The 13,523-nt window shown below is 49.9% G+C and overlaps 5 protein-coding genes across 5 annotated transcripts; 2 read left to right on the top strand and 3 right to left on the bottom strand.

Annotated features, from left to right (window-relative positions):
* Positions 1-238: 238 nt before the first annotated feature.
* Positions 239-2,626, bottom strand: UA08_04689 (hypothetical protein; the record flags this gene model as incomplete). Its single annotated transcript, XM_020266987.1, has 1 exon — positions 239-2,626. One exon carries the CDS (start codon positions 2,624-2,626, stop codon positions 239-241), a length of 2,388 nt encoding a protein of 795 aa, XP_020120230.1.
* Positions 2,627-3,019: 393 nt separating this feature from the next.
* On the top strand, positions 3,020-4,050 carry UA08_04688 (Superoxide dismutase; the record flags this gene model as incomplete). Its single annotated transcript, XM_020266986.1, has 4 exons — positions 3,020-3,155; positions 3,357-3,763; positions 3,831-3,898; positions 3,960-4,050. The coding sequence occupies 4 exons, from the start codon at positions 3,020-3,022 to the stop codon at positions 4,048-4,050; spliced, it is 702 nt and encodes a 233-aa protein (XP_020120233.1).
* Positions 4,051-4,945: 895 nt separating this feature from the next.
* On the bottom strand, positions 4,946-7,994 carry UA08_04687 (hypothetical protein; the record flags this gene model as incomplete). Its single annotated transcript, XM_020266985.1, has 4 exons — positions 4,946-7,198; positions 7,252-7,643; positions 7,715-7,795; positions 7,862-7,994. 4 exons carry the CDS (start codon positions 7,992-7,994, stop codon positions 4,946-4,948), a joined length of 2,859 nt encoding a protein of 952 aa, XP_020120232.1.
* An 826-nt stretch (positions 7,995-8,820) lies between these two features.
* Positions 8,821-9,663, bottom strand: UA08_04686 (DNA replication complex GINS protein psf3; the record flags this gene model as incomplete). The annotated part of the gene is made up of 6 exons (XM_020266984.1): positions 8,821-8,891; positions 8,941-9,049; positions 9,108-9,297; positions 9,370-9,428; positions 9,490-9,558; positions 9,622-9,663. 6 exons carry the CDS (start codon positions 9,661-9,663, stop codon positions 8,821-8,823), a joined length of 540 nt encoding a protein of 179 aa, XP_020119984.1.
* Positions 9,664-10,334: 671 nt separating this feature from the next.
* On the top strand, positions 10,335-13,082 carry UA08_04685 (hypothetical protein; the record flags this gene model as incomplete). The annotated part of the gene is made up of 1 exon (XM_020266982.1): positions 10,335-13,082. The coding sequence occupies one exon, from the start codon at positions 10,335-10,337 to the stop codon at positions 13,080-13,082; it is 2,748 nt and encodes a 915-aa protein (XP_020119985.1).
* Positions 13,083-13,523: the final 441 nt, after the last annotated feature.

Below are 13,523 nucleotides of genomic sequence, written 5' to 3'. Positions count from 1 at the left end.
TGACGTGATATGATAGTTGGTCGTTCGATGGAACGATGGTAATAGAAGATTGAATCAAATGCGTCAAGTGCATGTTTTTTTTTTTAGTTTCCCAAGGTTTCTAAGCGCGGAGACATGAAAAATCATATTCAAGATCTTAAATAATTATCAATGGTATCTTTCTAGTTACTGAACAGCTATCATGTGCTCGTTTCTATAAAATAACAGAATAGATATGTATACAATAAACGAACTCCCCTCATTTGCCTTCTGCACGCTCGACGAGTTGATCTTCTAAACCCATCGGTTCCCAGATATCTCGCGCCTTTCGGTTCTGTACCCAGACAACATCTCCTTGTAAGAAAGCTATGACACCACCCTTCCCACTCGCACTAGCAGTAATACGGAATAAGGGTTGGCCGTTCTGTGGATGCGCTTCGCGCAAGGGAAGGATGATAAGGCCTTGATCCGCGCACCACTCTTCCACAATATCCTTGAAGGAGATCTCTTTGATGGGGGCAGGCTTTGCTTTCTGTGTCAAGACTGGCGCAGCTTTATCTGGTCGGAGACCGGCAGCAGTGATAGGTGCTGCTGTAGGCGCTGCTTCAGGTGCTGGAAGTTCTGTTGCGGCTCGATCACCAAGTTGCGAGGCCAAGTCCATCATTTTCAGACCCTTTGTCCATTCATCATCGACTACTCCAATCTCATTGAGCTCGGGAGGGATCTGAGATCTCCACCATGTGAACCACTCGCCCACTTCCTCAAAGTTGGGCTCGTTTGTCAACCAAATATAAAGTATATTGTGCCATTTCGGAAAGAATTCAGCAACGAGAAGTAACCCGAAGACTTTGGTTTTGTAAAAATCTTTCCATTTCAGCACGTCTTCAAAGGCTACCAAGTCTTGATCCTGTGGGTTTACTTGGAAATCTTCCCGCAAGTGGCGTGCAAGCCGTGGAAGTAGGTGCCTCTGAAGCGCAACATCAAACTCCGATCCAAGAGCCTCTTTCCAGAGATCGATACCGTCCAACAAGCCCTTGCGCAGGTCCCATGTGTCTAGGACAACCCTGAACTTGCGTCTCACGTCAGATAGCAGGCCGGTTGCGTGTCTAGGATTAGTGTGGTGTTCGTCCAAATACTGTAGCCAGGTGAATAGCCACCAGGGGAAGCGGGAGCTATGCTGGGGTGTTTCGGCATGCCGGCGACTGCTGCGAGGTTTCCACTCCTTAATCGCAATACTAAGCTTCGGCACTATCACTTGATTGAGGATATTCGAATAGACAAACGCAGGAATAACATCCTTCCAAGCAACAACCAAGGATGTAGCAGGCGAAGGATCAAAGACGTCCCACTCATTCAAAAGAACTGTGCGTACTCGAGGAAGCCACATTGAATATATTAGACTTTCGTAAGATGATGTAGACTGCCGCTGGCGCATTTCACTCTGTTCTTCTTCCTGACGTTTCCTGGAGAGTAGCGGAAGTAAACGCAGAATGTCAGCAACAAGAAAAGTAGGATCCTTTAAAGGATCCCACTCTTCCATTGCTTCACGGAAAAGCGGATGGATAGCTGCAACAGCCGCGTCCGAAAGCCGGTATTCGTCGATGACATCGCGATATTCAACTTCAATCAATTCAAGCTTGCTTGTGACTTCTTCAAAACGCTGCAGAATAGTTTCTTTCTTTTCCATGATTTTAATATTTTCAAGAGCCGATACCAGGCGTGTCAATTGCTCTGATTTGGCTTGCCGAACGTCCATTTCTTCGACCACCTGACTTTCTTCGAGATCGATGAACTTTTTCCGCTCGGTTAGACCTTTCCATTCATCGATGAATGCCTCGAGATCATGACGCGCACGTCTTGCAATCTTCAAAGCTTCTCCTTCTGTTTGATTGACGAACTCCATAGGAGTCATTAGACCGGCGGTCGATGTCAAAACTTTCTGCTCTTTCCCCGTGGCGTCGACCAGCGACTTGAGCACGTTGGGAACAACGAGACCTTCGACCTCTGCCTCCAATTCACGAGCTGTCCGGAATCTTGGTTTTGGTGGAGCTGCTGGTGTTATCGTTCCGCTCCGGCCATCCACTTTACGCTGAGCCTTGCGCTTCTGGCGTCTTTGGCGCTCTTCGTCAGAACTATCTTCAATGACTTCGCCTCTGGCAGTAGTCTGTCGCTTCTCTTCCTCCCTTGCCTGTTTTGATTTCTCTTTGACAGCGCCAAGACCGATTCCTTGTGGGCGTGCCTGCGCCTCTACCGGATTGATGATACCCTGACCTGTTGAACCAAGACCTTGGCCTTCAACGTAGCCCATCTTAGCCATCATTCGGGCCGCGAATGAATTCCCTCCCATAGCAGAGCCCTTCTTGTCCCCTCCACCTCCACCTTTTCCTCCACGCCCGCGATTTTGCATTGTAGCTGATGGAGTGGATGCCATGTTGTTCCAGGTGCTGCGACCAGCGCCGCCACCCAAGCCAGTCATCGATGGAGGAGATTCTGAGCGGGAAGCAGCTCGACGGAATCCTTGAAAGCCAAATGACGGGCGCGATGTGCTGGCTTCTTCTTCCTCATCGGAGGAGCTTATATCTCTGACTTTGCGCTTCTGGCCTGCAAAGGACGATCGCGGACGGAATTCGTCGTCACCGGAATCCATGGTCGCCGAGGAAGAATGTAATATGAGCAAACTTTTTCCTCTCCCCGGGTGAAAAAAAAAAGGACGATGACCGCGTCCTTGAAGAGTGGCGAAAAATGCCAGTATGCTGCTGCAACACCTAGGTACAGTAGTAGCCTTATCGGATATATGATTTATTTTCGTTGCTGCAAGGCTCTCACGCCGGAACGCGGAAAAACAAAAAGTCCCGCAGCCTGCCTGCCGGCGGCTATGACGTTTTGTTAGGCTAACTGAGGTAGTTATTGACAATTCCCACCCTCGGAGTTTCCAACATCAATCATCTTTCACCCAAAGCCTTTTGTAGTAAGTACACAACTCAAGCCTTCAATTGAATAAAAGCTTGCTGATTTATTTTGAAGTAATTTTCTGAACACCATGTCTGCCTCTCTTTTGCGCACTTCCACTGCTCGCGCGGCTCTACGCGCCGGAGCTTCGGCTCCTCGTTCAAACGTAGCTGGCCTTGCTGGGACGAGCTTCGTTCGCACCAAAGTCACTCTTCCTGACCTTGCCTGTATGTGAAAATATTCAGTTCCTCTTTCTGCATTTGTTTCATCTTTCATCTTCATCTCTACCCCTCGAAGAACATCGCGCCATGTGGTAGCCGTATCAACCGAGCGCCATGATATTTTTTTCTCATCACCAAAACCATTACTTAGATAAACCGGGGAACGCGAAGTACTAACTGACGGTTGTAATAAAATAAAAAAAACAGATGACTATGGCGCCCTCGAGCCATCCATTTCAGGCAAAATCATGGAGATCCATCACAAGGGTCACCACAACGTGTACGTGACTGGTTACAACACCAACATCGAGAAACTAGAGGAAGCGCAAGCCAAGAGCGACATTGCCGCTCAGATTGCCCTCAAGCCATTGATCAACTTTCACGGTGGTGGTCACATCAATCACACACTCTTTTGGGAGAATCTGGCCCCCAAGAGCGCCGGCGGTGGCGAGCCACCATCAGGTTCTCTAGGAAAGGCCATTGATGAGACATACGGCACCTTTGGCGAATTCCAGAACAAGTTCAACACTGCTCTCGCTGGTATTCAGGGTAGTGGTTGGGCCTGGTTGGTCAAGGATAAGGAAACCGGTGATATCTCTATCAAGACCTATGCCGTATGCTGCTCTTCATCAACCTTTTCTAACCTCGTTGCTGTTGATATACAAGCTAACAAAAATATAGAACCAAGACCCCGTCGTCGGCCAATACGTTCCTATCCTCGGCGTCGATGCCTGGGAGCATGCTTACTAGTAAGTTTCGACCTAGGAAAAGCAAACGAAATGGAAAATACTAACACTTTTCCCCATCTAGCCTTCAATACCAGAACCGCAAAGCCGAATACTTCAAGGCTATCTGGGAGGTGCTGAACTGGAAGGCAGCCGAGAAGCGTTTCGGTGCTTAATTTTGTCTTCAAGTCAAATAGATGCCATTTCGGAAGGGATGGCAAATCCAATTACTTAAACAGCTTTTCCCCTGGGAATTACTTGTCTTAATCTACCGTACATATGGTGCAACTTTCTCATTTGTCAGGATAGGATAATAGGCACTGAGATGGTGATTCGCCTAACTTAGTCAAATAGTATCTATCTAATTAGTTACCTTCCTTCGCATATCTTAGCGTATACGGTCTCATCTACATAATATCAAGTTGATGTTGTAGGACGGGTGTTTTAGTCAATTGTGAGGGAATCATGATATTGGTATTGGTATCAGTACATAACACCGTTGTGAAAAATAGTACATGAAAAGACGTAGACGTAGACGTAGACGTATAGGCATGAACCATAGTACGTAAGCTAAGACATCAGAACGCTCAAAAGGCAAACCGAAGGAAAAGTACAAAGGAACTGTAGTCAAAGAGACGGTGGTTGTCTGGCTTGTAATGCAAAGTAGAAAAGCAAGAATTGTAAACAACGAAGCGAAAAATAGCGGTGTAGGAGCACGCAGAAGGCTCGTCTCAAGGGTAGTTAGTAATAATACATAACATAGCAATCACTGAAACTTCAGGCACTTGAAAGCCAATGTTCAACAAGTAGCAATAATAGAAAAGTGTCTGACAGTGTCGGGAAAGAAAGTTGTTAAAGAGGGTAAATATTGTTACAGTGCCGAGTGCTTCGGAAAGTTGATATTGTTGTAATCGTGACCAGAGTCCGGCGTTTCATGTTGGCAAAGGAAAAAGTATGGGATGATGATGAGATAATATCGTAAAGAGAAAGAGTGTATAATAGACTTGAAGAGTAGGTCAATTGGGAATGGCTTCGCAAAAGCTCGCTCTTAGGCCTTATAGACAAAAGTTTTTATGCCATTCGCCGGGAGCGTCTCCGAGCCCGCCAAACGGGTTCGTCTTCTGCAGCAGGTGACGCCAATTCACCAGCTCGAGCAAGGGTCAAAGTAGAAATGTCGATAGTGGCAGTTGATTTCGGCCTCTCCGAGGCTGTGCGAGCCAGCACTGCATGCCCAGTAGGAGGCACATCATAGTCCTTATTATGCGATCCTTTCATCCAGTTCTTAAAAAGAGACCCTTTGCTGCGAGGCTCATTGCTCTCTGAAGTCACAGGCCGAGAAGCTGTTGAAGGACGTAGATCAGATAGAGGCTTCGGCAGAGGGCGACTGGAGGCTCGTCCAGCTGCAGATTTAAACAGAAGCTCTTCGGAATTGAGACCGGGACCGGAGCTAGTTCGCCTGTGCTTTGAAATTGTAAGGGACTTATCTGGAACAGGCGAAGGCCCTTTGTTGTTCAGGGTCATCGATTCTGGTTGGAAATCTTGCTGGTGGCGGTTTCTAGTAAAAAACCGAGGGCGAAGCGATAAGCGTCTGCGCGGTTGAGCCTCTGCTACAGGCTGGGAGTCATTTGCCCAGGCACGAAGCCGTAGTGGGGGATTCTGTGAAAGCACTGAGTTATCAGTGGGAATTTCATCGACCGTTGTGGGAGCAACGTCGTGCTTTTCTGGAATTCCCAACGGCTTCTCTTCGGTATCAGACTTTATGCTGGAATCGTCTGCCCCTTCCGATCGTTCTTCTGTTTTCGCTGCTTCGAGCCACTCTGAAGGTGTCAATGGTGAAGAAGGGGGTGATTCGTTGGGAACTTGGACGGGAGTGACGGATTTGGAGGATGAAGTTCGTGTCATATGCATCCCGGAGACAAAATTTTCGACGCCTTCTCCGTTGAATAGGAGATCCCCACCATAACAACTCAGTCTCGGATTGCTTGGGCTTCCAGGCCCCAATAAACGAGTGGCCTTTGCGGAGCCTCTACCGAAGTGGTTGAATGAAGAAAGAAGACCGGAGACTTGGTTTTGGTCTCCCGACCCCAAGTTATTCTCCACGCTTGCTGCGGTATCATCAGTATCTGAGCGATCACTCATGGTAATACTAGGCGGTCGTGTGGTAATCTCGTCAGCTGAACGTGGCCGACTCAAACGGGCGAATACCGATGGCGACGTGTCAAGTGCTGCGCGGCTTCCAACAAGTCTGTCCATGGGAAGACTAGCATTAGATCCGTTTCCAAATGCGGGGCGAAAAGTACTCATTGTATCGGGCGTTGGCGGCAAGTTACCTCCGAAGTCAGCTAGGTGTGGGTGACGAGGACTAGGATGGTGGTGACTTCGCCTGGATTTGCAATTTAGCTCAAATGGCTCGTCAAGACAGGTGACCGGAAGCTGCGAGCCTCTGGATATGTCTGAGAGTGCACGTGTTCGACGTCGATGATTGTTGTCGTTGTTGCTGGCGCTCTGAGAAGTATCCCCATCGAGTTGCATCCAATTACTTATACGATCAGATAGGTGACCGCTTGGATGATTACTCGACGAAGCAACAAGATCTGCTTCATCATTGTTGACAAGGTTCAATTGATCCAAGTGATCTGGTTGGCCAAAATCGGCACCTTTTGGGTGCATATCTTGTGGAGAAAAGTAGCTGCATTCGCTCAAAATGCTCAACCTAGGGGACTGGGGGTCTGCCATTGAATCGAGTGTAGTTGCCATAGTCGATGCGCTGACAGACCTGACAGATTTGTTCTCCTCGGCCATGAAAAGGCTGCGCAGGGCAGCTGTACTTCTGCTTTCTTCACGGAGGAACGAAGGTGACTTGCGTGGTCGACGAGCTGTTCCTTTTCTCGAAGAAGTCCGATCCGGTATATCAACGAATGCCTGGGCCTTCGGAGTGCATACTTCTGATTCGTCATCGGCAATAAAGGTCATGCTGTCTCGGGGCACCGGGGTGGTTGCGGAAGGAATCGAGGCAATGCGACCAGCTCGCAATTCCTCGACCTTTGACTCCAACTGACAAATCAACTCAACAGCCTCACTGATTGCCTGGTCTCTTCTATCCAGTTCTGACTGCAATTGTTCGTTGGCTTCTCGCAATCGCTGATTGTTTTCCTCAACTTCTCGTAGCTCGTCCAATTCATCCTCCAGATAATGCATTCGTTCCAACTCCTCTTCCATTGCATGCATACGCTCCATCTTCTTTTCTAGCGTGGCAATTTGTTGTGTGCGATGAAATATATCGAGTTTCAAGTCGAAGTTCAGCTTATTCATTTTGGACACATACTAATCACAGTCAGCGGCTGGCACTGGGGGAAGATATGACAAGGGATACACACTTGATCCATTTCACGAATGCCCATATCTCGCGGTTGTTTGAGGCCAGATGCCACGAGACTGTTAATTCGACGTTGTTTTTCTGAAGGACTGTTTTCGTGTGAGTGGGAGTGCGAATGAGAAGTTGGTGGCCTGTGGTCAATGTCATCTGACAGATGAGGTATTGTCTTTCGTGATCCTCGGGTTGCCCGTTGTTCTTTGATCAGACCCTGGAGTATTGTCGAGGTAGGGTTGACGAGCGTAGTGGAAGTATCTGTGCTGGCTGTTGCAAGGGGGGGGGGGAAAATTAGCAATGAAGAGGAAGAGCGTTCGAATTGAGGAGGCATACCAGAATCATGGTGGACCGGAGTGTGAGGTCGTGAATTCATTGTAGCGAATTGTGACTTTGCGATGTCTAAAACCCAGGGAATGCATTCATCAGCGCCGGGGAATGGAATGAGACTTTCCTTCTCATGTAAAACCTACCGTGGTTGACGTGCGGGGGGTTATTGCGAGATATCCTTCGAGACGTGGAACGACGAAGGGATGGCGGAGCATCAGGAGTACCTAAAGACAAGGCAAGTTATCAGAAACCGTGCGACGCATTCATGGCAAATAGACGAGTCTACGCACGTGAAGAAGAGAGCTTTCGAGAGGAGGTTCGCCTTGTTGGAGACACGCCGCCTGTGCGCAGCAAGATTGATGAAGGCGATGGAGAGGGCGACTGCGCAGCGGCTGACTTGCGTCTCTGATCGAGAAGGCTCATGTTGAGTGGCGGCTGCATGCTTTAAAGCGCTGTGTGGTGGACGGTAATGGGGAAGGCGGGACTCCCGTACTGGGAAAGACCCAGCACAGACTCGAGTCGGAGATTTTTGTAGCGCCCAGCTGCAGCAGATGGAGCACTATTGATTGGAAGATGCAGCGAGGGCCAAAGTGAAAGGTATTGAAGGCTCGACATCAAGGGGTAGCCGGTATGCGAGGGGGCGAGGGAGTGATGCTTAGATAGGCAGATATCGGTTCTCCGTTCGTTGTCTGCGAGGACTGCATTGAAGGGTAGTTCGAAGTATAACTTAACGAGCCCAATTGATTGCACGGCGGGGGTTCCGAATGCGATCGTAGACAGAAGCGAAGGACTATGGTTGGATAATGGTGGGAAAGTGGGAGAAAAAGCAAAAGTGATGTAGAGAGGGCGACACGAGTCCGCCATCAGGGGAAGAAATCAGCTTGAAGTCTGAAGGCTCTAAAAAGCGGCTGGTCTCCGCCAACGCGCTGTTATTGGTGCGCTGCTGTGATTGTAGCAATTTGCACACGCTGATTGGTGCGAGATAAACAGAGCGGTTGCATTAGTGGCTGGACTGGTGTGGCGGGTAGCCAATCGGAAGGGTGCCCGCAGTAGTGCCCCTTGCATTAAGCCCAATACGGAAGTGAACGGACCACCGTCCCTTCTTGGGCACCCGTCTGGACTCCGCCTCTACCGACACAGAGATACAAGTTCAGCACGTTGCTACACTAAAACTAACTACTATCATGGTATCATCAGACAAAACAGACTCTAAACGCCATCCATCGTGACAAAATAAGAGGAATACGCCCTACTTCGACTTCCTGGCTTCCCCTGCCCAGATGCGAACCTCTTTGGCGCTGTCGTGGGCTATGCGAAACACTAGGTCTGCGTCAGTTGAGATCATGGCATATCAGACTGGAAGACGTACATTGTCGTTCAGTCTCGTCTAGCCCTCTTAGAAACTCCACTCCTTCGCCTAAGGCGCCGCGCGAGTTGTGAGCGTGATCTGCGATTTCTGCCGCTCGCTTTCGAAATGTCTAAAGTCATTGATTGCCGTTAACGAACCCTTCCGTGACGACTCGATGCGCGACTTACATCGCTGAGAATGTCCGCCATTTCTTCTTCTTCGAAGAGTTCCAAGACTCTTATTCCCAGACTATAGAAATGCGGCGCAAGAGCCCGGAGGTCGACTGTGCGCGGGTTTGCTTTGAGGGCGTTCAGCACTCGCTCGGAGAGAGCGGATGGGAGATCAAGTGTCACGAGTCGAGACGTGCCCAATCGAGCCCTGTAGTCTGGTTAGGAAGAACGGGGCGTTCATGTCAATGTCTTTTATGCGGAGTTGAGGAAAGATACCCACCCAATGGAAAGCATTTCTCCGAGCCATAATGGCAAATCGACTTGTGTTCCTGTCTTGATCTGCGGGGCTTCAGCAATTGGCCTGGAAAGATGCGTTCCGAACAAAGACAGACACACACACATTTTCACCGGGGTTTCCTTCGAGGAACCCAAGGCCAGGCACCTCCAGTTCGAAGGTGCATGGGAGCTTCTACAAGGCGATGCAACTTCAGTTAGCTTGCAGGTCAATTGCCTTGCATTGACGGGGATGTACTTGGGCGTCGGTCAAGATAGCATCGATGTCGTAGTAGGACATGGTATGTATGAGTTGCGGAAGCAATTTTGTGATAATCAATTCGCCAAAAGGAACGCGTGGCTCAGATGTGACTTCGTGATCGTCACCGCCGCCGCTCTGATTGGCCCGAGAGCCATGTCACGTGCTTCTGAAACAGGTCTTGGATTTTTTCGGGCAAACGCGTAAAATTACGTAGGCAGATTTCACATTACGCACAGCACCGCCCGGCATCGCGGTACGGGGATTACCAGATCAATACCGTCCTGCATTCCACGATTCCACGAGCTGCCAGGCTGGGCAGCCAGACGCCAGATCGGGCATCCAGCGGACGAGAAAGAGATCTATAAACTAACTATCCTCCGCCGTAAACAAGCTTATCTACGCAGTAAAATTTCATAGGTACGATGCCATACTCGCCGTCATACAAGTCTAGACCGCAGAGCTCCACCGCAGCGAATTGTCTCAATTAAATCTGGGCTGGTATGACGTCCGCGCTCATTGGCCGGCCTTGTCGCTGTAGGACGAACTTAATAGAAGCCAGAACAAGGAATGTCACGGGGAGGATCCCTGGCACTGGCAATCCTTAATGTTATTATAATAATGCGACGCCTTCTCGCTCTTATCTTTCCGTCCCCTCTCTCCACCGAATCCATTCTTCCCTTTCATGGCTCTGCGTGGACTAGTCTGTCGCGATGGCTTACAATCCTGTCGCCCAAGCTGAGGATTCTCCTGTTGAGCCTCTTGCCTCCGCAGACGCAGCAGCACACGAGTCGCTCGCTTCGGCCCAACGAGGGCTAGGGAGTCTGATCAACAGCCTCCAGAGCAGCAAGACCGATTACGATGTGGTTGAAGACGACGACTACGATGACATTGCTGCGATAGTGCGCGACAACAAAACCAACGCACCTGCCACCTTTCACCGCGCGGAGATAGCACGCTCCACGTCGCCGGAGCCGCTAGTTCGAACCTCTAGTAATGTGTCTATCCCTTTACGGCACCCAACCCCTGATTTGCAATCGCTCCAGGGTGCGTATGTCGGAAACATCGAGAGGCTAGAAAAGAGCGCCGAGCGTCTCAGCATGACATCCTCCGACATAGGGGCCGAGCTCCGCAAGCTGGATCTAGAGCAAAAGCGCCGCTCGTCAGCCTCTTCTTCAGCACACCACGTCCCCGAATCGCCATCGCGCCAGATGTCCACCAGCTCCATGTCGAATTCGATCATTGCAGTGAACTCTGCCGCTCGCTCGGGAGGCTATTCCCCGGCCGGTTTCCTCTCCTCTCCGCGCGGGTCGATTCTTTCGGGCTCTCGTTTCCGCTCGACGTCCGTTACCTCCCCGTTACAAGACATTCATGAACCGAAACAAGAAGACGACGATATGGAAGCGGTGCCCATTGATGATAGAGATGTTCCTATTTTGACGCCAACTCCACTGCCACTTCATGGTCGCAAAGAGGAAATCAACCCTTTAGACACTCATCCGGCAGATGATGTAGGCCATGGAGTGCCGGACAGGCCGTTGACTGCCCACTCAACTGATACCTATCAGCAGGCGACAGACCTCTTTCTCGATTTCGACGGCGTGCATTTTGTCCCCCATCCAAAACAAACACCTCTTTCACGTCAACTCTCGTTGGACAAGCCCCCACGAGCGACAACTGCGGAGCATTACAAAGAGCCGCAGGCTGGCCAGGACTTGATTTACTATCCAGCCCCAATACCCAAATTGCTCAACCTCCCGCAACGCCTGTCGAAACAGCCCGCATCGACCAATGCTGAGAAACGTCGAACCCGGTTTATGGACTCCATTCCGGATAAGAAAGACATCAAGCTTGTTGGTGATGCCGCTGAGCAACGTGCCAACAAGAGACTGTCTACTCTTCCCCCGCAACTTCGGGCCAGTGTGTTTTTTGATCAGCCGACATCGAACATATCCTCTTTGGGGGTTCAAATGAAAGATCGGTCTGCCGTTTCTACGCTAGACAGTATTCTAGATGCCTCTACCCATGCTCCCGTCTCTGCGTTTACAGACCATCCGATTGTAGGTAGTGCTGGGGCTAATGTGTATGCTCCGGCAGAGGGTTTGGCTAAAAAGCGAGCTTCTCGGATGTCTCTGAAAAATAATGGTAAAGATGCTTACAAGACTGCTCCTGGCCCGCGTGAGAGTGCATTATTTGTCCCGGATGAAAGTGCGCATGGCCATAGTGCTTATTCTGACAACGAAGCTACGCAGCGGAATGCAGATGATGCCGACTGGGATGACCATCATTCTCACTCACACTCATCATCGGATGTCTCATCAGTTGATTCACATGGCAGCGAAGGAGACGTAGCTGATGACGACGAAGATGATGACGACGAAGAAAAGGAGGACTACGAAACTGAAGAACCAATGTTATTTGGCCGACCAACAACTCTTCTCGCAGAATTGCAAATGAGAAAGCAAGAGCAAAAACAACGGACCAGAACAGCCGCAAACGCTTTCCCGAACGGAATGCACTCGACCTTGTTAGAGCTCGATGCTGTTGCTCAAGCACAGAGTAATAAACGACGACAGAAGCATGTGACATTAGCATGGGAAGCCGAGGCCGTGCAAAATCCGGACGAAGGCGATGAGGATGAAGACATTCCGCTTGGTCTGCTGTATGGCCACAAAGACCCTGCTGCGGAAGAACGACCTTTGGGTCTCATGGAACGCCGCGAGATGGAAGAAAGTGAGCCTTTGAGTAAACGCCGAGCACGGCTACGTGGAGAGGCTGTCCCTTCAAACAAACGGTCCAGCACGATGACACAGCTGCAGTCGCTTGCGGCAGCGGAACCCGACAGTGGCGATGAGGGCGAGACTCTCGGTCAGCGACTGCGTCGTCTAAAGCAAGAGAAACGGGACAAGTCAAAGAGCATAGTATCTGCTGAATTCGAAAACGAAATCATGGCTGAACTGGGTAAATTGCACGAAGCGGCCGAACCTGTGGTGGAAACTCCAGGTCCGCAGAAGCCACTTGAGAAGGCTCCTGTAAATGAAGAGGAAGAGACCCTCGGTCAGCGTCGAAAACGTCTCCAAGCAGAAGCACAAGCACAGATGAGTCATGGGACAAGGAATGTGCGAGCCAGCAAAAGTATGGCAGATATTCTTCAGGCATATCCTTCTCATAATCCCGGCTTTCCTGCTTCGGGCTACTCCCACGATCGTCAGATGTCTTTGAACCCGGGCTCTATCCACACCCATCGATTGTCGACGGGGCACAGTGTACGACCGAGTATGAGCGTCCATGCTGGCCTTGCACAGGCGCCTGGCTACCCAACTATGCAGTACAATCCCTCGTACATACCCGGTGGCGTCAACGTCTACACGCCGCATCCACACAATGCAGCGATGATGCAGCAAAACATTGACCCCAGACAAAGAGATGTAATTGATCGGTGGCGACAGAGCGTCGTATGATATTGTTACAAAACTTCTGGGCCTACTCCTGTGATTTCTTCCCTGCGTTCGAGCGATTTGCATGAGCATATCCGGCGGTGTTCTCGAGAATTATTTGGCCTGTCCTATCCTGTCCTGTCCTGTTCTGTATACTTCCTACACCAAGTACGTAGCTAGTTCAATGAAGCATGTGCTGTTTTATTCGTATCGTGGGAAAATCGGTTTCCTCCTATGTCCCCCGGTCAATTTTGGGGCCGCAGTATCAGAGCCAGCGAGTCTGGACTGATCCATTTGGGGCGGATTCGCGCATCTTCCCTGTTTACGCTGTTTACCTAATGAGTATTGAGAATAGTTAGTTAACTTAATCTAAGGACACATTCCCTCGCCAATAGTGATTTGTTCTTGGCTTGCTGCTTACCATTGTATGCGTCTGTCGATGTGATATTAATATATACCTGCGGA

This window comes from Talaromyces atroroseus (assembly GCF_001907595.1).
Source record: "Talaromyces atroroseus strain IBT 11181 chromosome Unknown scaffold_5, whole genome shotgun sequence".
In the NCBI taxonomy this organism is placed as follows: Eukaryota; Fungi; Ascomycota; class Eurotiomycetes; order Eurotiales; family Trichocomaceae; genus Talaromyces; species Talaromyces atroroseus.
This window is presented reverse-complemented; position numbering and strand designations above follow the sequence as displayed.